Below are 25,587 nucleotides of genomic sequence, written 5' to 3'. Positions count from 1 at the left end.
CCCAGATATATTAACATACAGCTTGAGGTGGTTTGGAGGTCAAAGGGGTATCTCAACTGCCTACACATTTACTACCTGGTTGTTGACAGACTAAATAATGGATAATTTTCTTGAAGTCATGCCTTAATGAAGTATGAATGACACATAAAGTGATAAGTATGTATAACAGATAATTAATTATGACATTCAGTGAGTAAATACCGTTTAAAAAGTGAGAAATTTTGGGGAAGTTGGAAGAAATTTAAACTTGGCTTTTTTCATGTGCACATTAACTTTTATCTTTCTGGTTTATTTTCAGCAGAATATTATGATGCCTGAATAGTATATGTTTCATTTTGTATTGCAGATCTGATGATAGGGATGTGGCCAAAAAAATATGCGGTACATCAAAGGAATGCAGATATGATTACGCCATGAGCCTAAATACTGATTTTGCTCAGATCTCCAAGCTTTATCAGGATATATTTTTCAACATCAAGGCATCAAATCAAAAGAGAGGTATGTGTCTGATTATAGAAATGGCTTTGGGTGAATATCCAGTTCGGCCAAACCTATCCAAATATTTTGCAGAGAGGCTAGGTTGCCTATTGTGGAATGTATAAGAAGACCCTTATCACATATCTAAAGCCAGTTGTTATGGCAAGTCTCCCTATAACAATAGTCACTCGCTCTTGCCATTCTCTCTTCCTTCTAAAAAGTTCCCTAATATTTTTTTTCGAGAGTAAAAATCATTCGCCTTGACTGGGATTTGAACCTGGATCCCCCAATTTCCTGTCAAGTGCTTTAGCCACTTAAGCTACCGAGGCGTCATTCCTCCCTGTGGAAATCTGTGGACTTAACCGGACAAGATGATCTGGACTGTTGAGCATAGGATGCAACTAACAGTCCGAGTCGTGCGCACTGCACCTCAGCTGGCGAGCAAAGCCTGAATTTCGAACACTAAGAGGTGTTCGCTCTTAACTGTATTAAATTTACCTGTACCAGCCACGGCGTTAACTATAAGGAAGTCACCGACAGTGACGTAGTGGCAAAATTAGCAGTGCCGGAACGCACTTCCCTTAACTTTTTTTACAAGTGAAATAATACTCTGTGTGTTCTTTTATTACAAGTCATTATTTTCATTTTATTACAAGATTTTTTGTTTTGGTTACAAATGTATAGATGTATTAGAAATTTTGAGGCAACAAAATTATGAAAGTGTTATTTGACTATTATGTCTTTTGTTAACCAGTGCCAGAACAGCGTTATGGCACCATGGTCACCAGCAATGCACAAATTTCCACCAGGAGGAATGATGCCTCAGTTGCTTAACTGGCTGAAGCACTCAACCGGAAATCGGGGGATCTGGGTTTGAATCCCAGTCAAGGCGAATGATTTTTTTATCTGTGGAATTTTTGCACAGTCCCTTAATAGGCACCCTAACCTACCCAAAACAATTCCATGGAGAATAGATTTTCTTCCTACCATTTTTTTCTTAAGGCTGTTCAAAAATAAGGGGCTGTTAAAGCACATTGGCCATTATGCCACTCCTGTTACAATCTGTGCCTAAAAAAAAGTGGCCTCCCATGGCAACATTAATCCTTTGAGACTTAGTCGCTCTGTGGCCAGTCACTATGACCAGAATAACAGCCAACATGTTCATAATGCTGAAAATAGTCTTGTTTTGGAGGAATTTAACCTTTTCATCCACACACAAGATGTGACAAGACCAGTTAATAATGCAGTTAGATTCCGCAGGTGCTTGCAACTACAAATCCCAGACAACATGGGGTTCTTGTAGAAAGCCTGTGGATGTCCCCCCCCCCATCCTTTCAGAAATAACGTAATTGGAGGTATCCAATGTGAGTAAGACCAATGTTCTTTACGACAGCGTCAGCCACATGCAATTTAGTTGTCAGATTCCTTGCTTACCTTTTTAATGTTATTTACAAATATTGAAGACTGCCAAGTCCCGGGTTCTCCAGCCATGTCTGTTGTTTGTAGTTGACAAAAGAGAGTCATTACTACCCCAGGCAGATCAGGGAAGCATTCATCATCATCACTGGTCAACAATCCTAGGATTGGTTTGACGCATCACAGAGGGAGGACTGCCAGTGCTATATAAGGCGGCGAAAAATCAACACTTCTCACTTTCGACCTGAAGACGAAAGCAGGATGGCTTTCGAAACTGTGGTCAACTATAAACGACAGACGTGGCTGGAGAACCCATTAACTTGGCAGTCATTGTGAACAACACGGCGGAAACCCACGCACAAATTTTACAAATATTGAAGCTAATATTACCAATGTGCCGATAAATTTTGAAAATTGGACAGGGAAGACCAAGAACAATTCTAATTGGAGCTTCAATAAATGGTCAATTAAATGTCTGGAAAAGTTTCAAGCTTGAACAATTTTATAATTTTTAAACACCCTCCAGGAACTTAAAAAATAATTTTCAATTTGTAGCAATCCTAGCTGTTACGTAGACTTTTTACCAAAATTGCTATTTAATATGAGAGAAAATAATTTTCCTGTGGTCATTTTTTTGCAGTGATTTCATGTGGCATTTTGGAAACACCTAGGTTTGGAAGGAAGAGCAATTTCTTCTTTACTCCTGGCACTAAGGTAACATTTGAGTGTAATCAAGACTTCGTCCTTGTTGGTGATCAAAGGCGCACGTGTTCAGCTCAAGGAAGGTGGGACATACCGGAATATGGCTACACAGAATGCCTCCGTAAGTAAAAAAAATATTGGGTTGCTTAACATTAATTTTTAGGGCTGCTTCGTTCTTCCAAGTATAATTTTACAGGTTTCTAATATACATACATAGTCTCTGAATTGAAAATGTATTGAACCATGGAAAAAATTGCTCTCTATAAACCAATTCAATTGAATTTTTAGTTTAAAGCACTAAGAGCTCTTTCAGGTTGTAATTATAGATTCTCCAGTCGTATGCAATGAAAGTAGGCTGATCACCATTAAAATTTACTAATAAGTTGTTTATCTTATTTAGGGTATGTCCATTACACTGCACGACAGGCTGGAATCACTACTGGCATTATATTAGGAGTGCTAGTTCCCATATTGTTCATTCTAGCCATAGTCTTCTTCTCTTATCGTGGAAAGTTTTTGAAAAATGATAAGGAGTCATCGTGGCAATTTTATAAGAATCAAGGTGTTCCCATGAACCACGATGAGAACTCCCCATCATCTAGAACGACTAGTCCCTTGACGGCACTGCCTGAAGATGATCACATGGATGACGACTTGCCCATAGACCATCTTCCAGAGCCCCAGAAGTTGGGTCAGGGTCCCATTCCAAAGAAGGGTGGGAAAAAACGGAGAAAATATGACAAAGTGTATTACACTGGTGAGCCATTACCTGGAAAGCCTTACGTTGATTTTGAGGATAAAGTGTGGGATTTGGAGGATCCATTGAAGAAAAAAGAGGATTCTGATGAGAACAGTGATAAAAAAAGTGACTTCGATAGCATGCCCAGTGATCCTACGTCTGAGGGCAGACAGACTCCCATTATTGGTCTGCAGACTGAGTGCTAAGCCCTTAGGTGACATTTTTGTCTAACCTTTATTCATCTTAAATGGTGAATGATGTGGTAATTCAAATGGTACAAACTCTCTAAATTTCATCTTTTGATGAAGTGATTTTTTTCTGAACAATTGAAACAGTGGAACGGGAGAATTTTTCAAACCTATTTTTCTTTCACTGGCCACCAAAAAATAGCATTTTTTATATAACAATAGGAAAAATAAATTGTGTATTTACAAAAATAAATTTGGTGATGACTCAGCAGTTTTTTTATTCTAAAAACAGAAAATTTTCCATTCCACTGGGTTCATTTGTTTGAGAAATATCAATGTATGGCTTTCCAGGGGCATTGAAATCATTTTATTAAACGTAAGGATCACCATCACACAAGGAATTAATGGAGTAATCTGACGTTCTCTCTGAACTTGCAATCCAATGTGGAGTGGAGAACTTTCTGTGGCCCTCTATGAAACCTGATACATATTTATTCTAATAGCCTTATCTACTTTTGTTCATGATAATATCTTTTTCTCAAATATTTTATTGATCATACTACTAGTGTAGCGGCATGAATGCTGGAATCTTTAGGTGCAATATTTTTTTTTTTATCAAGACTGGTCAATAAAACCTCGCGGAAAAGTAGGAGGTATGCCCATGAGTATAAGATAATTCCATGCAATACTTCCATGAAGTGATGCCAATATGGGTTGAACATTTTGTAATCTGCCTTTATAGCAAAAAAGTTTAAGTCCTCATTTATTATATTTCTATATATATAAGCCAAACCAGAAAATAGAGTATCCCCAGAGAAAATATCTATAGGTATCCCCAGGGGCAGACTGGGTACCCAAGGTGCCAGTGGCAACATCGTAAAAGGGTCCCAATGGACAAGTCCCCCCCTTGAAAGTGAGAGAGAAACATTGTGCATGTGTTTCTAATGAAGAAAAAAAAATCAGCTCATCTGACATCTGACCAAGCAAGTAATACCTAATTTTATTTTTGTGCACTTTAACAGCTTTCAGTGCTCATAGAAACTATCGTATGAAGCGGTAAAGCAAGTGGTGGGGAGGGCAATATGTCTTGCTTGCAGCAATGTTCAAAAAGAGTAGCATGGCGGTTGGTGTTGTGATCTTGGTTTCTTATTCTAAGTTTTAAAGTGCTCAAACCATAGTGCTAATATGTGAAAAATAAACCAAAGAGGGAGCAAGATGGGGCCCCTATCTATCTTAATAATTGCTGTGGTAGAGTATTAATCATTTAATTTCATACTAATAACTTTCATAATAATATAAAGAGAATATTTTTATAGTAATCGTTTTATATTGTTTCTCGCGAATATAAAAACTTACTGCCCCCACCCCCCCAGTAAAAATTCTCGATCCAGCCTTGTCTAACAAATCTCTAAATTCAAGCAAGGTACTCATGAATTATTCCTAAAAATGGAGGGAAAAACAGATTTTCATAAGTACTATCTGCCTCTACTGTGTTTTGATTAGTGAAATGTAAGATAATTAATTTTATCAGTGGAGGAAAAGTGAAAGATTTGGTATGAAGTGGCTTCAAAAGAGACGTCTCAAAATATCCATATAATATGTTGGAGTGAAAATTCATTATGTGTGAAAATTCTCCAATTCAACCCTATCTAATGTAATTGCTCGCTCAAAGCTACTACCTTGGCTTCTTTTACGACTGATTTCCCACAGCCTGGAAATGAACCAGCCATTATATTTGACCTTCTGAATCCAAATTTGGCTCTAGCTCGGCTCTAACAGCTATTGTTTTTGGGATGTAGAAATTTTATAATTCACATTGCAAAAGGTAACGTAAAGAATTGCATACGTAGTAAGAAAAGTACATAGCATTTCCAGTCTAATAGAATTATTGGATTATTTTAAGAAACCTAGATCATATGAAATAATAGATTCATTAAGATGAAAATATCCTATGGTTAAGTTTACTTTTTGATCCATCATATTCTATGTTCGACTAAAAAGGCAATAACTGAGTATATTATAGTTTGTAAGCAGGTAGGTTTAAAAAAATTTATATAAGCAGACTAAATTGTAGTGAGACCATTTACTAAGAATTTTGTTATTGTTATTAAGGCACTTAGCAGTCCTTTGCTGGGGACCCAATCATCAGCATCATCATAATCGCCATATCAGCTACATATTCACCACCTCTCTCATCCACCTTGTAGCCATATGATCTCACAAAAAATTCATATAATCTTTAACATGATATACAGTGATAAATGTACTTGTTGAAACAATTTTCAGAACATTGAATTTTGAGCACATATTTCCCTCTGGAAAATAATCTAATAATAATTACAGTACCAATGTAAGGTAAAATATTAAAAGTCAATTTTTTTAAGCTCTATGTTTCATCAAACGTATTTGCCTCAACCTAGTATTGAAAAGTGAAATTACTATAGACCAATTTCATCAGTAGGTGAAAAGTATTAAACTAAGTGTGCAACGAGTTTACATTTAATATAGACTACATGACACACCTTACATATTTTCAGAAATAGAAACTCATAAGTCACCTACACTGCTGCCATTACTGCAATTAACAAAATGAAAGCCCATGCTCTTAATTCGGAAAATGTTGATTATCAGTTTGTTACCAAGCTGAGAGGTATTTTGGCTATCAAAGTAAGCTGCATTATGCACTTTTATCATGTTTTTTATCCTGTTTTCAAATGCAAAATATTCCATCCAATGATCATAAAAATTATAATTACAATCACAAACTGTGTAAATAAACTAGCAAGCTTACCACATAAATAGGTATCAGTTGGCATGATTAACTCGTTTGCTGTAAAATTGCCATCATATACTAACTACAACTAACCAGCAATTTCTATTCGTTATTCACATTTATTTATATGCTATAGATGTTATGAGGACAATATTGATGAAGGTTAATGAACAATTTACACCAGGGGCACAGCTAAGAATTAAGGTTAGGGGGAGTTTTAAGTGCAAGTAATACTTAGGAGTTTGGAGGTATTGCATACCCGCCAGGGTAAGCAGGAGTTGCGGGGGCCTTCTCCAAAAAAGTTTTAAGAATAATGGTTCAAAATGGCGAGTTTTATGGCTTTCTGAGGGATATTAGATTAATCCTAACACTATTCTATAAGTAATACTGATCCAAATAAGTAAAATGGATTAAACTTAAAAATTTCTCTGAGCTCTGGGGGGGGTTTTATCCCCCAAAACCCCCCCTCACTGCGCCACTGATTTACACAACAAGTCACTGAGAAATACAAGTGTACATTTGGACTTAATCAGAGTTTTACCTGATTAATCCTTTCTTTAAGACAGAATATATCTCAAGACAAGTCGGACATTCTAGCATTAAGGGGTATGAATAAAACAATTTTCCTTATCACAATAATTTGTCTAGATTTTAAAACAACATGCTGCTGCTGTACAGAAAATTCTATAATCCTTGAATTCAAAAATATTAACTTTTGTAAATTATAGTATTTTACTGCATTTTGTTGATTAAAAACTTGAACTTTCAAATCTTCCATGGAAATCTATACCTGTACACCATTCAGAAGTGGATTACCTATTGGCTTCAATGTTGTTCTGGGAAAGAGTAGTATTTAGACCTTTTCATGACGTCACTTCAAAATCAAATCATGAACACTTCCTTCAGTCTAGCTCCTACCTAATGGCCGAATTGAATTGCATTCCAAGTTTTTAAAGGTCAAGTCTAAAAATGCTATGAAAGTTCATTTGTTCTTCTCTATGAGCAGCCTAAGAGGCAAAAGTGCTTCTCTTGTACCCTTGCTTTTCCTGAATCTGAATTGGTCCTCGTCTAGGAATTCTACTGCTCTTCATTACATTCTGTTGTAATGATTCTCGTCAGTATCTTCAACACAAGTGTCGTGATGCTGTTGGTCCTAAAATCTTAATAAAAATAAAATATATCTATAGTGTAAAGCAAAGGATTACTGTACATGCATATTTTTCCAATCACATTTTCATTGGGAACCACTCGCCAACTTAAACATGTGTATTACATATATACCTATGGGTTGACCAGATGTCCTCTTTTTTGAAGACATGTCTTCCAATCTAAAAATCTGTCCTCTGTCTGTAAACAATTTTTAAAATTGTCTAAAAGTCCTCCTTTTTATTAATTTACTATATTGTCACATGAATACATGTATTTTTTTAAATTTTTCGCTGTCTATATTGATGCCCTTACCAATGTGCAGCTCTACTATTTTTGTTTCTGGTCTACACTGGGTTTGAGAATGTGTTTCTGTGTTTGTACTCCGTTGAATGGCACTCTTTCCGCATCGTTGTGAGTTTGCCAGTTTAAAATTTGCTCACATTCAAGATGCCGAAAATAAATGGAAAGTTTACTGCTTTGAAAACTATCCTGCTCTTAAGCTTGGATGTAATGATTTTGAGGTAGAATGGAAAATTTGTCCTCTTTTTTTTCCCCCTTAATGTCCTCAATTTTTTATTTTGTTGTCCTCCATTTAAAAGTACTGGATCTGGATTACTTTATATTTATAGAACTTGAATAATCCCCTTGAAACTCAAAATATTTCAGGAGCCCAAGAGTTCTCCTCACGACAAGCAGGTGTAACATCTGGAATCATATTGGCTGTAATGGTTCCATTGCTCCTGCTTATCGTATGTGGTGTTTATCAGGTCATTAAGAGCAGGAATAAACAACAAAAGGAAGCTGAAATACCATCCATAAGGTAATTAGAAATGGATTTTTTTAAAGTACTTATGTATTCAATACTGTTCTCAACCTACTCCATTGAAATTTAAGTTTACTGCTGGGCATGTGACGAAGCTACACTCAGTATTACTTCTGTGCAAATTGCACCTTTGGAATTTCTAATTATAATTGTAAAGGGACATTAGCCCTGATATTCTCCTACAAGAACTTAAGAGTTGAGCAAAATATCACCTGGTGCTAAGTTGAAGTGTTGATGAATTATTTAAGTTGTGGTCCAACAAAACTTGACATTCAAACTTTGTTGCAAATGGAAGCATATTCTGTGTCCTTGTTAGCGGAGAAGTAAATGCACAAAGGAAGTCCTTGCCATCAGAATTAGTTTTAAGTTAGAATTATAGCTGAGCATTTTTTAAATTTGGCCTTGCTCCACTTTTCAGTCCACAGAGGAATTACGAGCGACCAGTATCCGGTGAAAGTGAAAAATACCCTCTCAATACCAGCAAAGAGACTGAAGTGCTTTGATGGGATAACATTCAAGACACAAAGACGTAAGGAAGAAGCCATTTACTTTCAAGTGGTTATCCAAAGACGATTGTTCATTTATGCCATCATTCATTTGCATGATTTCAAAATGCACCACATGACAAGTTAAGAAATATGTGTTCGTGTGCTTAAGAACAATTTTGATTTGAGCAAGTCAAATCTACCAAAAATATTTGTGCAGTGCTTTGCACATCATTGCATAGTGTGATTGAGTATGCATTTCTTGAATACTTTGGAAGAGTTTTATAATTTTCTACTAATTTTTTTAAAAGACAACTTTTCAGCACAAAGAGTTTTCATGTCAGGACATCCATGAAGTGTATGGAGACAATTAATTCATTTGCATAGTAAACTTAGTATTCTAATTTCTGTCTGCCTACTTGGCACTGGATTTCTGCCATAGATTTTTTGAAATAGTACCCACAAAATTGTAAGTCCAATCCGAAATGATCAAAAAATGGTGGGAGCAAATTGCTAGTTACAGAAATAACTTTCAATTGATACCTGTGGCTATAGTAAAAAATATATCAGTTTTAGCTTTGGTTACCCATACTTTCATAATATAACTTCGGTAATCCCAATTAATTCTCCCACTTCCAAAGGCTGGCTAGGAATTTTTAAGGCAACAAATCAAATTTGACGTAGAAGTCAGTGTACGCACCTAAGTTTGAAAATTGCATCCATAATTAAGAGCAACTTGCTTCAGAGGAAGTAATCGTTTACTTCAAAAAAATCCAACTCATTTATAGAACATTACTTGAAACCACAGGCTCCTCTTCGACCACAGGTGTAAATTGTAAATTTTTTAAGGTAGAGAAAGAAAATGTGGGATGTAATACAGTTTATGTTAAGTTAAATCAATAAAATTTTCAATAAAAATAATCAATTCTTTTGACAAAACTTAACAATGAATGCATTTATAATTCTTGGTAAGGGTGGCTTTTAATATTTTGATAGCATAGAAAAACAAATTGGATATGATTTTGAGTTCTTGATATGCCTCACAAGTTACTATATTCAGTTGTCACCATTTACCTGATTAACCTAAAATTACAATTTTATCAATGAATAATACAGTAAATCTAATAATAGTTAACAGTTTAATAGATTTTATGACGAATAATACTATAAAATAAACAACTACCTGAAAATTAAAGACAAAACTAGGTATAAGTTTTGACTTACAGAAAAGTTAGTGATGCCTACACTTCTCTGAATCAGTACTCAATTTTCTCTTTGAAACTTGTGAAAGGTGTATTTCTGCATTGTGCAAATTGTGATTAGCTATGTTTGATGTCAACTCCATTTTTAATCCGTCTTCATGAAAGGGCTGATAACTTTAATATTTCACCACTGATAACTCAAAAATTGGACAAGGAATTGGAAAAATGGAAATTTGCAGTCAAGCATCTCCATTATAATGACTGGATAAAATCAGCAATGTCTTAATGTTAGGTTTTATATCTTAAAATGGTTTTTTGACAAAATACATTTTAGTTTAACATGTCAGGAAGGTCGAGCGAGGTATTTCGTACACTCCTACTTAACCCTTTGCACTGCTGTGAACGTACCTGGGACGCTCGCAAGGCAGGCTGATGTGAACATACTTCGAAGACTACTTGACTACTTTTCGCCGAAGCACTTCGAAGGGTCCCTAATTCGGGACCCTTTCCTCGACGAGCTCACCCTCACTGGCCCCTCTCCTCGACCCTCCGAGCGGGGGCCTCCCTCCCCAAAAGTGACCGCTCTGACTGCATTTTGAAAAATCTATCAATTAATGCCATCATCAAAAAATAATTGTTTGCATCGCACTCCTGCCAATCAGGCAATCAAGTACGTCTCTGAACCGTGTTTCTGCGATGAGAAATAACGATTTTGTTAACTTTGCTAAAATGGCCAAGTTAATAAAATTGTTATTTTTCATCGCAGAAACACGATTCAAAGACGTACTTGATTTCCTCCACTACAATCGCAAATTGCTGGAAATCGGCCGGATTCCCTTTGATAGCGCATCATGAGGATGTTCTTGAGGTTGGTAATTGATACAACGAGCCTACTAGTAATTCTACCGCTATAATATCACGGCTATGGTTGATTCGTTACGTTATACCTTCAGGAAGCTGCAGCGGATGAAATCGCGGAGGAGATTAGACGCTTAAAAGATGATTTTGAAAAATATTTGAAAAAAGCAGGAGCACAGCGCGCAACATCAAACAATTCTATTGGCCTAGACGATGATCTCCAGGCTTGCGACAATGCGACGCCGGTACCTACATCGGATGAAGCAGCGGCCGGGACTAGTCATAATAGCAGTCACGACGAAGATGAAAGTGAGGAAGTAATTTCACCAAATAAAAAAGAAGTATACGCTGCCCTCCAAACATTAAAATATTTTGATCTAGCTAACGATTTAGATCCCCAATTTAATTCCCATTTATACAAGTGAGAAACCATGGTGGAAGCAGCGATGGAGAAGGGCAAAAAGCAAAAAAAATAACGGATTTTTCTGGGTAATATCTTTTCGTGTATATATTAGCCTTCCTGAATAAACAACTTAAATATCTTAAGTATTGGGCTCTATTTACCACCAACTTATTTTTCAGGCTACTCGTAATGAAGATGCACTTCAAACTCTAACCATGAACTTTCTTCTCGCGCGCCTCCCCGTTCTCCCATGCTGAGAGATCTTTCTTTCCAAAGTCTTAGTTTACTTTCTCCCGCTGCCTTCTGCTGATCATGCCGACACCCACCTTATGCATCCCAAACCCCTCCTTCCCCAGCATTTCCTATTGACTGAGCTTGTGTACGTCGTAAAAAAATACACCCCCCAAACATAGACTGAGGCAGAGCTGAAGGTCCTTTCCCCACCCTTCTTTCTCCTGCCCCTTCACCCCTCGTTATGCTGACCACACTTCTTTCCTCATTCCACTCTTATTCAACCCCCCCCCCACGCGGAACGTTCTCTGACTGTGGAGAAGGGCATGGTTCATCTTTACCTGCAACAGGGTTAAGTTTTTAACCAGAGAGAGGCTGAAGAAGTATCTTCCACTATCGGGGAAATGGTGCCGTGCTTATAATTGTCTCTCTTCTTCTCTGCTGAATTTTCAATTTAAATTATTTTCTTTGCTCTTTCCACACTATATTTATTTACGATTATGGCACGACTATTTTTTAGTGCTAAAACTAAGAAAATCTTTTCTCTATGTCAATGATCCTTTGCATAACTTTCAATATGGCGGCGAAAGGAACACGAAAACTAAATGAGGTGTAGGTACAGGTTTTTGCGTGTCATTTTTGGGAATTCGTGCAAGTGAACTAATACTTCACACACGTTGAGAAATGATGAAACGTCTCTTGTAGGAAAACAATCAATGTGGATGTCGTTTTCCGGTTGGAACCTTGCTCCTGTTGGCATAAAAGAAGAGAGACATACTATAAACATAGCGCTTCACACCCGATATGAAGAATATGGTCCTGAAGAAGAATAAAGTCTTTCATAGCAACGTCTGCAAAGATGATGGAGCACAGTAGCCAGACGGAGAACTCAAACAGAATTTACTTCAAATATTTGCCAGAAGGTAATCAAATCCTACGTAATTTATGATCGTAACTGAATCTCAATGAAAATAACTAATTGAAAAGATAGCACATTCAGCTGAAAATACGGAGTAACTCGAAATATTAACTTACGAAGGTTATTTTGGAAACGGGTTAAGGCCCTCGTTATTCTTTTTTTTCTCGTCACTGAGCGATAGGGGCGACATAAATGGCGGATAGGCCCTTAGAGTATGGTTAGGCCGGCTGCCGCTAATATTTCCGTGGGTGCTGGAAACAAATTTATATCTTACGCTTACTTAATAGTTTCTATTCGCTCCTAACCACAAATTTATAACATTAAGTTCTTATAATAAACTTTGCAATTCATTATTTGATTACGTTTTCTAAACTGGTCGGGTGGTTGGGTGGTATATGCCTCTCGTCCTCTCCCGACTCGAACTGCTGTCTCCGCCAGGGAACACTCCACCTCTGAATTGCAGGCAGTGCCACGCCTCGTCACCACGGTGGCGGGAGTATGAAAGGCCAACTACCAGTGGTGCCGACTCCATGGGAACTGAGGGGGCCCGAGCCCCCTCAAAAAATTCGTTATGGGTGTGAGGAAAAAATGTGTCAGGCTTGTTGATTTTCCCCGGAGTGTCCAGATGTCGAGATTCGAGTTATCAGGGTTCTTATGTTGATCATATGACTCTTCTAAAATGCTTAAAAAAATTAAAACTCACTACTTATAAAATTTCCCGGGGCAATATCCCCGGTTTGGGCCCCCCCAATATTTTTTGTAAGTCGGCATCCCTGCCAACAACCGATTTTTCAGTTGTCAGTTCGTAATAAGTATGAAGTAAGTCCAGTCACAAAATAAGGACCTGTCCAGCAGTGAATTTTTATACCGTAACACCAAAGAATACTCTCAGACTTACTCTGGTCTATGAGGAAGTATAATTTTTAATATTGGTAGTCACCCTAAATGCTGACACTGAAAATATACCTACTTCAGCCAAAGCACTCAACTCAACAATCAGCTATGGGGAGAGGGTCATCAAGAATATCCTTCGAATTACCTTTATTCTGACCTCTCACTGGTCAGAACAAAATGCAAGAGGTTTAAATATCTTTATATATAACTTTAAATGGGATGCTTGACTTCAAGAAAGCAAATGATACCTTGCCATCAAGACTGAGAATGGCGTGAAAAAGGTAAGGCAAAAGCTTCCCAAGATGAATATTTTTCCTTGAACATGGGAAGAAAGAATATCATGTAACCATGCAGAGTTTTGCTATTACTGAGAGAATCTAAAAGATACATTAATGAATAAGCATTTTAATGATGCTACAAGGAAAAAAAAAGTTCAAGAGGTCAAAGTAGTTACTTCCATTGGTTACTTCAAAACTAGCATCAGTGGCCTAGAAAATGGGCGACTAGTCACATCTTGAAATTTCATCTGCCATTAATTTATCACCTGGAGGTGAGCCAAAGAAACTTTTATTATTATTCACCAGGGATACATACATACTCCAGATGATTTTACTCTTAAAAAATCCAAACTCACTGCATCAAATAAAATCTCAAAATGAGAGTTACTTTGAATACTTAACCCCAAACCACTAAAAAAAGATACAAATATGTACAACATACCAACAGGAATGACTGAAATGGAGAGAACTAATTCCTCTATATTAATCAAATTACCTTTGCGAACAAGAAGTAAACACCCAGAAAAAGTCATATGGCACCGAGGTATATTTCTAGGTCTACTAAATATTATGTGTAAAAATTTTACGAGGAATCTTTGCTGAGCATATTAGTATATTAGGAAACAAAAAAATTAGGATAAATAGACTTTCAGTGCTGATGGGTTAAGCATCCACTAGTGATATAAGAGGAAGAACTAAGTAGTATTTCCTCAAATGATGATAATCATAATGGGTAATAATGATGAAGATTTTTACATGTTTGACCATGCTCCGCATACCACTTGTTGCATATGGAGACAAATTCAGAAGAATGATTGTACCTGACACTACTGGATATTTATATCAAATAAGAAGTATGGATACTCCCCATTTGGTGTAGACATTGCTTTTATTTGTACCAAAAACATTTAGAATACAAGACTATGAATCCACTCAGGTCTTTTGTGATTAAAATTCAAATGGAACAACAGTGATGATACAGAGAGATTCAAGAGTGTAGTCATTTGCTTTTGTTGAAATTTTAAAAACGATAACAGGGTAAGCCATCTTACAAGCACTGGCATACAAAAAATCCCTCACATAATGAGGCAAAGGTAGGTTTTTTTTATAATTTCTTGAATACTTGTACATATAACGAACTACTTAAATATCTCTAAATATCTATGCAAGTAATGCTTTCTCACTCAATGAAGACATATGTAGTGAAAATAAACATTTTGTAACATCACATCAGCAAAGACCCATTCACATTTTACGACAAACAAGCTCAAAACAACAGCAGTGAAAGAACTCAACCTAGAGAGGTTTACTGCCTCATCCATTTCCTAGCAAAAAGAAAGATTAAAAAGAAACTAACAAATAGGTGCTATCCATACTCTTTAAGAGCCCCAGAATATAATCTTTATGGGGTAAACCCAATCATAGGTTACCAAATGAAGCATGGAAAGTACCCAATCACACAAAAACAAAAAATATATCAACCAGTTATTAAAAGATATATGTATATATATTATATTTATATGTATATACAAGTTGCTTTCTAAAACCTAATTTTTGTAGTTTACACAAAAGTGATATATATTAAACCTACATAAAACAACACCCCAGTTTAACACATATCACCGATTTCTTTTTTTTTACATAACTGGCAGAATTTATGACAGTCTTAGTGCATAGTATTCCAGTATAGCTGCTATGTCACGTTACTAATTCTATTTAATTTTCCTGATAGAATGGCTGTTAACACAGATTCATGATGAAGAGGAAAATAATTTTGTAGGCTTACTTTTGGATGCTGAAAACAAAATTTTGCACTGCCTAGTAAAAGAAAACCAATCTTTCCTGAGCACTTCGAGAAAGAAGTCGCCATTCCCTTTTTATGTGCAAGTACTGGATGATGGCCCGCACACAGATAAGGAGACCTGGGGAAATATCGAAGTAGAAAGAGGTGAGGTAGAAAATCAAATGAGACACAAAATTATCTCTACAGGGACTGGGCAGTCTGTGACAATGAATCAGTTTCTCATTCAGAAAAAAAGGTGTTTCCTGGGACAACCTATAACAGTTTCTACCTTTCAAAACACACTCAGAAGATTTCAGCAAACTCCTGATTATCATCGCTAATTATTGGGAGAGGCAACACGAATAATGCAAACTTTCACTTAAATTTCTTGCAAGTTTCATAATCAGGGTTCCCACTCTAACTAGATTATAAAATTCACGGTTTTTTTTCCAGGTTTTCACGGTCTAAATGTCATCAAATTCACGGTTTGTAAATCAGGCATTTTAGGCAGAAATAGTGATCACGTAAAAATCATCGGCCGGACATTAACTAAAAATGTAACAAACGCAAAAGATGCCTTGAATGCAAACGCAGCAATGAAAGTGCTATCTCTTCTGACGTCACCTATAGTTAGCAAAATTCAGGTCCGGCTAAAGGTTGTGAGTGGGAAAATGGAGGGAGCAGGGTGGCAGGGAAGTGAAGAAGTGCCTGATTTTTTGCCAGGGTTAATGTCTAATGTCAATCGAAGGCTTAAGGTCAATGTGCTATCATGGCACACGGACCAATTAATAATTGCGCTTCGAATACACATGTGCAGATAAATGCGTGGACGGTATCTGCACGTGACTCGGCCTTGAAACATGATTGAAATATCGATTTTTCTTTTAATCCGTATATCGTAGTTCTACAATCAAGTTTGAGAGATTTCTAAGGTTTCATGACGAGGTTCACAGCTATTTCCAGGCTTTTTCACGGTAGACGAAATTCACGGTTGAGTGGGAACCCTGATAATTTACATAAACCAAAAATCTATTATTATTTACGTGCATTGTCTGCTATTTTAGATTGCTTCCTGGAACAATAAAGAGCTTCTTCTTCCCAACTGCCATCTTTTTAATGGCGATACGTGATGTACTCGTATTCCTACAGCTCCATGTAAAACGTGGTTTCCGAAAACCACACAACTGTGGCTGCAAGATCACGGATTCAGGAAAGTGGTTTGCACGAATGCTTTCAAACCACTGTGAAATTACACTGTCAGGCACCACTCCAGGTAGTCGCCTAATGCACAAGTTGCCCGGGATGCAACTGCTGCGGGACACGGAATCGTGTTCACCGAGCGTGATCGCACACCGTGACGCTTGGAAAAAATGAGCATGGAACTAGAGTGAAGGCAACGGCCATCTGATCACTCCATCATGCAACTGCAGTCATAGCAAATTTTCTATGTAAGCGAGTGCCTGGTTATAACTCATGCTTTCTCTACTTTCACTTTTCCCACTGCCCTTCCTCTCCAGTTTGACCTTGGCTAGTCTCGGCATAAACATACCCGAGTGCGACAAAATGTCCAATTCCCTTGGGCTGTAATCAGCCGCATTTGAGGCCGCAGCAATAATTGCGCATTTGCGACATAAATTTAACAATTATAGATCGCAGATAACATTTATCTTAATTTACGATTGGTAAAACATTGAAAAATCTCCTAAAATTAATCAAGTTTTTTTTCCCTGATCATAGTCTGCCATGCTAGAGTAGATATCCAAGTACACTTGAAACTCACTCCTTGTCAGCAAGTAAATAAAATAACTCTGGTTTATGAAGGGAATTCTGATGGGAATAATAATCCTATTGTAGTCTTGCATTAAAATGCAATAACCATGGTGCTTTGCAACCGATTTCATTATTTTATGAAGATCGCGGAAAACATAGGAGCAGCATGAACTCGTGCACGGATAATCCGCATCACCTATAAACCCAGACCCAGGTAATCGGGAGTTTGCTGTATATAAAACCTTAGAGAGAGTAGTTGGGCAAATTTAAAAAAATAATAAAATTTGATTGATATTACAAATTTAGGTCATGCCAAAACTACTCATGTCAAAGTAGAGGTGCTCAAGCAACTTATTTGCATGACAAACAATTCAGTAGTCTACTTTAGTATAAGATTTATGAGTGTTATAAAAGCATTTACACCATAATTTACAAATAATTAAAGGCTACATCCATTTATTTTCTCTCCATAAACTGTAGAAAGATAACATAATTGATAACATTCCTTACGACACTGAAATACATAGTTGGTATATATATTTTGTTACTTACCAAAAGCCATGATAAGCCACCACAACCAGCTGTTCTCCCGGGAGGCCAAATCAGTTGAGTGCTTAACAATGAGAGTCCACTTGGCGAGGGAGAGGCCGAACCCCGAGAGTGCACCGTATCGGGCAGCAATAGTATGGCAGAAGCACATGAGCATTAAGAACCCAATCCAGTTGAATAGGAATGCCACTGTGTAAACAAGAAACACATTCAATGAATTCACACACTATATTTTAAAACAAATGAATTCTCAATGTCCATATTTGCTTGCAAAGTTAAGAAGGCAAATTGGGTGAATAAATTAAAATTAGTATGTATTATTATTATTATCTATTAAAAATTATTAGACAGTGTCCTTTAGAAACTTTTTCTTGGCCACATAAGATTCCATAAAGCTCCGCACTGATTCTTCTAGCAGTGGATTCGGGGGTCCCAGGGCGGGCCCCGCGAGGATACAACTCAAGGACTGGGAACCAAGTCGGAGACTTATACGCCCGTGTCACTCGAGAGGGTGAGGACAGACAGGAAAAAAGGATTGGAGGTGTCGCCGCGATGAGAGCCCGACGACACCTCCAGGGAAAGGACGGGGAAGGAAGGGAAGGGACGAGGAGTCCCGCACCGTCACAAGGCGGGCGGGCCCTACTATAAGCGAAACCAAGCATAAGCTATTAATATTCTAACGACCTTGGAGGATTATTCTATGAGGAAGAATAATCCAACGATCAAATTGTTAGATTGATTCTTCTAACAGTGTTCTTGATACTAGAAACGTGCAGAACCAAAAAGGTGTTTCATACTTGGAGTCAGCTTTACTCTGGAATTAAACCTGCCCTTAGCCATTCAATTGTAAATTAAAAGAGGACATGAGAAAAAGCTAACATCACAGATTAAATTGAGAAATTTTTAGTCCACCAAAAGCTGATCCATTGAGCCATCTTGCCTAAGCCAGGAATTTGTGTCTTAAAATAATCTCTCATAAAAATAGAGTCCCCGTAGTTACATGAATAACAATCTAAGGCAACCATATATGTATGTACAAGAAATGGGTGAATTTATAATGTGGTCTGCTGAAGTGGTGTGCACTGAGTACTCAAAAAGGCAGATTTGGGGGTTGAGAGTAGTTTAAAATGGAAAAGATGGTATGGCTGATGAAAATACGAAATAAGACTGGATGAATTAATGTTACAAATTCAGGCTTTCAGAGTTGCAAAATGCACGCTTCAAAAATCAACTCATTCCTTCTTAACTGATTGATTGTAGGCTGAACATTTGGTTTCCAACAGAGTAACATTATAAGCATCTTATGTTAGCAACCAAAAAGACATAACACCAAATAATATGGGCTGCCACACTATACACCTTGCCAGTGTAATTCAGATTGTCCAATAAGTCACTCGTGACATTTATACTTGATTATAATCCTCCTACTACTATTCTACGGGAGATTTTGAGCATGAAGGGGGGAATTACACACAGACATAAACCATGATATTCTTCAAGGATTGCATAATTGCATTTAGGAAATATGAAAATATACCACAAAGATACACCTTAATTTTGAAAGATATGAATTTAAATTGTCTTTCTAGCCATATATAGACCTATCTTTCTTATCATCATTACAGTATGAGATTTTTCTCTAAAACAGAAAAATCAGAGCCATTTACCCAGATAGCATAAAGTAAGAGAGTTATCCATTTCTTATGGTTTTCTTACAGAAAAAATTGATAAGCAGCTTATCGTAAGCTAAAGAGCTCATAAAAGGCAAGGGTAAGATTTAAGGGAAGAATAGGTACAGAATGCCATCAAATATCCTCAGATAACATAAGTCGCTTCAGTTGGAGCGCCAAAGGCGGCTGAACAGCGTACTACACATGCTACGCTGCTCATCCCGACATGAATTTAAAGCCTACTTGTGAAATTCAGCGAGTTATAGTAAGAGCTTAACAAATTATAACAGATTTTCCTGTAAATAGAAAAAAAAAACAATTGTAATCGACTGGCTGGTGAAGATACAAAGCATAATACAAGTACTTTATCCTTGTGGCAAAAAGAAAAAAAAACACCTGGGAGGACCAAACATGTGACCCACGCATCCGCAGCTCTGTACACTAACCATTACACCACAGCAACTGATGAATGTTAGAGGCGTAGTTACCACTTTAAAACCCTATTATATAAAAAAACTCAGCTGGTGCGTGCACGAAAAACTGAAATTATTCAAGTTCCACACATTTATGAATTTTAATTTACGGTCTGATAACCTGATGAGTACAATATTTATGTATTAGAGATTCCCTCCGGAATTTTTACATACTATGTCGCTTATTCTTGTGAAATTATGTGTTTTTCTTACGACCATCGTTTCGCCATCATTTCATAAATATGAATGATTTTCAAATTATGGCCACATGATGTTATTCCTACTCATATTATAGAAGTGCCAAGAATAGAAAAAATATTCTTATACATGAATCCCTTTATGAATACTCTAAAACGATGGAATAAAAACAACATCTACGGAAGTGCTGGAAGTTTGGTATCCATTTTGTCATTACTCTGGATGTTTGTACGCCTGGCCGTAAGAAACCCCATTGCAAGCTTACTTTATAAGCGCCTTCCTTATTTCTTCCTTTCACCTTATCTATTGACTCATAATGTGCTAACAGGGTAATCAACAAATAATTTAACTGCGACTGATGAACAAACCTAAGAATGCTGTGAAAAACATGAAATCTGTGCCAAGCAGTCCTCCTTCGCCGTCACAATCAGGGGAGTCTGCATCGATGGCCAAAAATGCAAGATGTTGGTTGGTTGGCCTGGGAGGGATATCCTGTGAGGAATAGAGATCATCATCCAATTCAGAAAAAAAAACTTCACAGTACATATCAGGGGATAATTTGAGGGAAAATACAGAAGTCAATATAATTACATAAAAAACAACCATAATTATCTATTAAGATTCAAAACTATATTAAGTACAATATATTCACAGCACAATTTGTGTTAACTTGCAACAAAATAGGGTATTGAAGTAATCAAATGTGTGCCACATACTGTCCGTTCAAAAAAAATCTTTACAAGGAAAATTTTTATTAAAAAAAAACATAGGATAAGCGTTGAGGTAAATTAAGCTCTTGATAAAATTTGTAGTAAAATATCCATACCCAGCAATATTTCAACAAGTGAAGGATCACGAAATTCAATGATTTTACTTATCGTGGTGTTATAATTTATGGGAACTTTTGCAGAGAGAGAATTAAGAACATAAGTAGTTCGACCGATAACAAAGAGCACACATCTTTATTCTAGGAAGACTCAAAGAACAGTAAGTATAATATATACAGGTACTACAACACAGTAAACAGATTACTACACAACAACACAGTAAACAGATTACATAACAACACATGGATTATAAAATTATTTGGAACAGGGAATCTAAGCAATTAGAATTCTGCATACCCTAGATGCAAGCTGTAGTGTAATTATGATTATACATGTTATAACTGAAACAATACTTCTCTCCCATTCTCTGGATCTTTGGTCAAGTTTGTTGAATGATTGAGTGATTTAGGAAGCAACATGTACACTGTATTTATTGAGAGCACAAACAAGCATCTCCAAAAATATTAACAAATGATTATCAAGGATATACAAAGGCTACAAAGGATATACGAAGGCTACAAAGGATATACGAAGGCTACAAAGGATATACAAAGGCTACAAAGGATATACTATGAAATAGATTGATTTCATGAAGTTATTTTATGAATTAATTTTTATTCCTCCAAAAATAGTTAAACATAAAACACTGCTGATTATTTAGTTTGAATATCTTCCTGTATGCCTACATACAGTAAAACCTCTATGTAGTGAACTTCTTTACATCATAAACCTCCATACTTCAAACCACCCCTACGGTTCCGTCAGATTTACATGTAAATTTATAGGCAAACCTCTTAGTAGTGAACCTCTTTATCTGGTAAAACCTCCACTTATCATACCAACGAGACACCCCCAAAACTGCCTAACTACCTCCGCAAATTGCACCGAGACAACTAGAGACCATTAATGCAGCTGCAATTACGTACATGGAATGACATTTTCAACGATAAATGTTTTACCTGTATTTTTTTCTTTTACACCTTTTATATGCTGTAATTTTCACGTTAACCATTAGCTATGGCCATTTTGTTCCATATGAGAGCATGCCTAACAGAAAATAAGAAAAAAGGTATCCAACTATCCTAATCTTTTAAATGACTGTTGAATTAAGAGAGATCACATCATTTTCTCTCGAATCATGGCAAAATTCATGCAATAGCGCTCGCTTTCTGTAATTATGTATTAAAAATAAATAAATGTTCACTAATGCATGCATGTTTTATTAAACACATAAATATAATGGTTTAAAAGACAGTAGTGCCTTCTTTCCCAAGGATATGAAAAAAATGGTGCCTACCACTGAAACCTCTCTATAGTGAACCTCCATGCATCAAATTGCCCAAATTTCGGTCCCCTCCATTACGATGTAAAGAGGTTTTACTGTATTAGGTACATCTAAACCCGGGGTCTACCGGAATTTCGTTTAGTTTGTACAAAGCCCGTAACTTCTTTAATTTCACAATTATATCTTCAAATATAACCAAGGGTAAATGCAGGACAAAAGACAGGAAAAAAAAATTAACTTCCTCTTAAACACTTACTCGTCTTTGTTCCTCTTGCATCTTCTCCCTCTGGACTTCTTCATAGGTGGGTAATTTAGTGGCAAGTTCATATGGAGGAGGAGCAGAAAAGTCAGCCTTAGGTGGTGGAATATCCTCACCTTCTGCCTGTGAGTCAGAGAAATGTAGAAAATCTTAATAATTTTTTCACCAAATTTTACGCCAAAAGAGAATTGAAAAAAACCAGATAGCATAGCCAATTAAATAGCTTAAAAAATATGTACTCATGCATCAAATTACTCCAATATTTTTCATAATAAGTAATTGGACGCTATAAGTCCTCGTTGGAATAAATGTCACATATTGAGGAAACGTGCAAATGGCTGTGAGGTAAAAATTATATTAAATTCGGTAAACTCTTGAAACAGAGGTACCTCTGCGCAGACTAGTAAAAATAAGATTTCAATACAAATACTCCTGTACATTAAAAAGAGAAATTTAGTTTAATTCAAAAATGATTATGATTAATCTGGAGCCCAATGGCCGAAGTTAAAACTATATCTATTATTAATCACAATATCTAATGGGAATAGTCATTAGCTTCATAAAAATTTAAAGTAATGAATTATTCTCTATCAACCTCAGAACTTAATGAAACTAAAAGTAACCTGAATAACTTTTCCTGCTATCATCAAGCATTAGACAAGAATAATTGAATAATCAACCGCGGTAGAAAGACATATGAGTATCCACAATCCACTTTAATCAATCTCCATTACAGCCAAGAAAATTTTTTAGAAAACGTCAGAATAAAGCCCTTCTCTAAGCTATATACGCAATGCTAAATACATGAAACTATTGCGTATAATACATGCAACGAAAGAAAATTCAGTTTTAATAACATACAGCCAAAAATACCTGAGGAGGCAAACGTCTTGGAGACACTGGGATCGTCCTTGGCATTGGAGTAACTGTCTGCGCCATCGCTGAGTCTCCTTGTGGAACATTCTCCGGAGGTAATACAACTGTTAGAGGCACTGGCTGGTTAGGCATGTTTTCTTCCACGGGTGAAACCTACAGTTTGAGACCAAAATCTACTCTTAGTAAAACCAATTTTAAAAACAATGACAGTATGCGAAAATTATCTGCACCAACTTAGCAATCACGGGCAAGAACAAAATTTGTATTTAATACGCTATGCAAAACATAAACATCCATTAGAATAACCTTATTTCAAAACTAACAATTAATTAAGCGATATCAAATGGAATTATAAGAGCAACATTGGAAAATGATGTTGCTTACGATGCGTCATATGTCATATACCAAAATGTCAAGCGACAAAACAAACCAATGAAACAATAAAATGAAAGACAACAACGTCCGGTCATAACTGATACACCTCATTGGATCTCACACATAAATACAAAACTATTAATTACACAACACCCTCAAGCACACTAGGGCAGAAAAAAGAAACATCAAAATACTCTTTGCTTCACAAACAAGCCAACTCCATTGCTGAGATATAATTTTGACAGTGAAATGAAATGCACTTACTATTTCGTAACGGATGGTTCTGTCCATCTCTTGACTAGTTTTAATTAATTCCCTAAGCACTATGAGATTCAAGTTGTTTCTGAACCCAAGAAACTGCAAATTTTTCCTTAATCAATCGATGAATGAATTGACGTCCTAAAGTGCTGCACTCTAACAGCGAATTATGAACCAGAGACAACAGATGCCGACAGAAATGTATGAGCATAACCGCGCAAATTCGAATTCGAGGCTCCTACTGGGTCTCTATCCTAAAGTGCATGGCCCTATATAAGGGCCATGCCTAAGTGGAATAAAATGTGAGGTACTCTGACGATCCGACTAAAACCACTTTCCTGCAAAGTAAGCAACTATGATAAATACTGATCACCTTTAGATAAGAATCTCCGTTATGGCAGGAAAATAAATTGGCATTCTCAGTAAAGTAAGATCTTGAAACTGTGTTATGTACCGATGCACGCGTTTAGAAGCACGACCTTATATCTCACCAATCGGTTATTTGGTAAATTTGGTGATTTTGTACGCAGTTAGTCATTCTTAATTCCAAATCTGCACTGAACAAATGCTTGTATTAAACCATCGATTTCCGCGGAATCTGAATTTCAAATTCAACCCATCTGCAATGCATGCATGAAATAATTACTATTATTTGGGTCACCTTTTTCGCCGCTCGGCATCCACTTTTCAAAATCCATTATATAACCCATACGTGAAAGCTGATAAATAATAATTGCACAGATATGCGACCGCTGAAAGTGGTTTCGTATACATTTATTATTAAAGTTGAAACGACTGATTTAATGGATAAGATAGGGATGAGTTGATTAATTATGACGTTTATTTATGTATCAATTTGTTATGCAACGGCGAGGTTGACACATTTTCCTTTTCTCCCTCCTAGCTCCATTCTCTAGCAGTGACGGCATAAACGACTCTTTTTGTGGAGCTGCCTCACCGCTCACAACACATTCAGAGAGCCGCTCGCAAAGCGTTTCTGGGTTGTGGGGAGGGGGGATTAGGGGAGTGGAAGAAAGGGGCAGAGAGGGAAGCGGAGAGGGGGGATTTCTGGACGAACATTAAAAATGCCACATTTCCTAGATCACAATTTGAAAAGGTGATTTCAAATCAATCACGCATTGCATAGTCACAATCATGGTCCTTATATACATGTATACAAGACCACGGTCACAATTCTGCCGATACGTCATTTCTTTCATGGAAGACGGAAAATGCATTTCGTCTCCTGTGCTTCGAGATGGCGAGAATTTTAAAAGTTCTGTTGTAACAAAATATTCTTTCCGAAACCAAATGATCTTGTCAACAATTCATAATTAATTTCCTTAATCTTAGTTGTTTGCGTTAGAACAAATTTTCATTTTTGTCTCGTATTACTTTCATTAATTTGTCGTTGACGAAAACTTTTACACGAGCATCCTCAACCCTTTTTCTTTCACGATGAATGAAAATACAGTGGAGAAAATTACGACAAGGCTCATATGAGATGCTTTAGAGCAGCGGTTCCCAAACTGGGGGTCGCGGGCCGTTCGGAAAGGGGTCGCGAGATTTGCGAATAATAAAATGAACTATGTACTTAAACTTAGACATCCATTTTTAGGGGGTCGCGGCTAAAACGTATGGGCTAAAATGGGTCGCAGAAAGAAAAAGTTTGGGAACCGCTGCTTTAGAGTAACACCCAGAAAATAAATCAGCAGAATCTTTCAAGC

The 25,587-nt window shown here is 36.7% G+C and overlaps 2 protein-coding genes across 4 annotated transcripts in view; one reads left to right on the top strand and one right to left on the bottom strand.

Moving 5' to 3' along the window:
• Window positions 1-9,673, top strand: part of LOC124162051 (protein mesh) — a 54,169-nt gene extending 44,496 nt beyond the window's left edge. The window contains exons 19-22 of one of the 2 annotated variants that reach the window (XM_046538391.1): window positions 347-498; window positions 2,534-2,716; window positions 8,111-8,264; window positions 8,686-9,673. In XM_046538391.1, the coding sequence (XP_046394347.1) occupies window positions 347-498; window positions 2,534-2,716; window positions 8,111-8,264; window positions 8,686-8,770 (574 nt within the window). In that variant the 3' untranslated portion in view covers window positions 8,771-9,673. Of the gene's footprint in view, window positions 1-346; window positions 499-2,533; window positions 2,717-2,995; window positions 3,791-8,110; window positions 8,265-8,685 lie in introns of those variants that run through there. The other variant, XM_046538390.1, reaches the window with a different exon arrangement.
• A 4,734-nt stretch (window positions 9,674-14,407) lies between these two features.
• LOC124162204 (NEDD4 family-interacting protein 1-like) lies at window positions 14,408-24,025 on the bottom strand. 2 transcript variants are annotated; one of them, XM_046538651.1, is made up of 6 exons: window positions 23,867-24,025; window positions 23,213-23,380; window positions 22,349-22,474; window positions 20,349-20,472; window positions 17,643-17,828; window positions 14,408-15,459 (listed from the first exon to the last, which is right to left on the bottom strand). In XM_046538651.1, the coding sequence occupies exons 1-6, from the start codon at window positions 23,891-23,893 to the stop codon at window positions 15,356-15,358; spliced, it is 735 nt and encodes a 244-aa protein (XP_046394607.1). In that variant the 5' UTR covers window positions 23,894-24,025; the 3' UTR covers window positions 14,408-15,355. The 2 variants fall into 2 exon arrangements, with proteins under 2 accessions (XP_046394607.1, XP_046394608.1); XM_046538652.1 differs by having other exon boundaries at window positions 23,225-23,380.
• Between the last annotated feature and the right edge of the window lie 1,562 nt (window positions 24,026-25,587).

This window comes from Ischnura elegans, chromosome 7, assembly GCF_921293095.1.
Source record: "Ischnura elegans chromosome 7, ioIscEleg1.1, whole genome shotgun sequence".
NCBI classification, from domain to species: domain Eukaryota; kingdom Metazoa; phylum Arthropoda; class Insecta; order Odonata; family Coenagrionidae; genus Ischnura; species Ischnura elegans.
Note: the sequence above shows the minus strand (reverse complement) of the source record. Positions and strands in the feature narration are given on the sequence as shown.

Excerpts from the sequence above, each read along its gene's own strand:
- LOC124162204 (XM_046538651.1), bottom strand. The coding sequence starts at position 23,893 with ATGGACAGAACCATCCGTTACGAAATA. Across the intron at positions 23,381-23,866 it reads GAACCATCCGTTACGAAATA|GTTTCACCCGTGGAAGAAAA; the intron begins GTAAGTGCATTT and ends CTCAAACTGTAG. Across the intron at positions 20,473-22,348 it reads TGCAAGAGGAACAAAGACGA|GATATCCCTCCCAGGCCAAC; the intron begins GTAAGTGTTTAA and ends TATTCCTCACAG.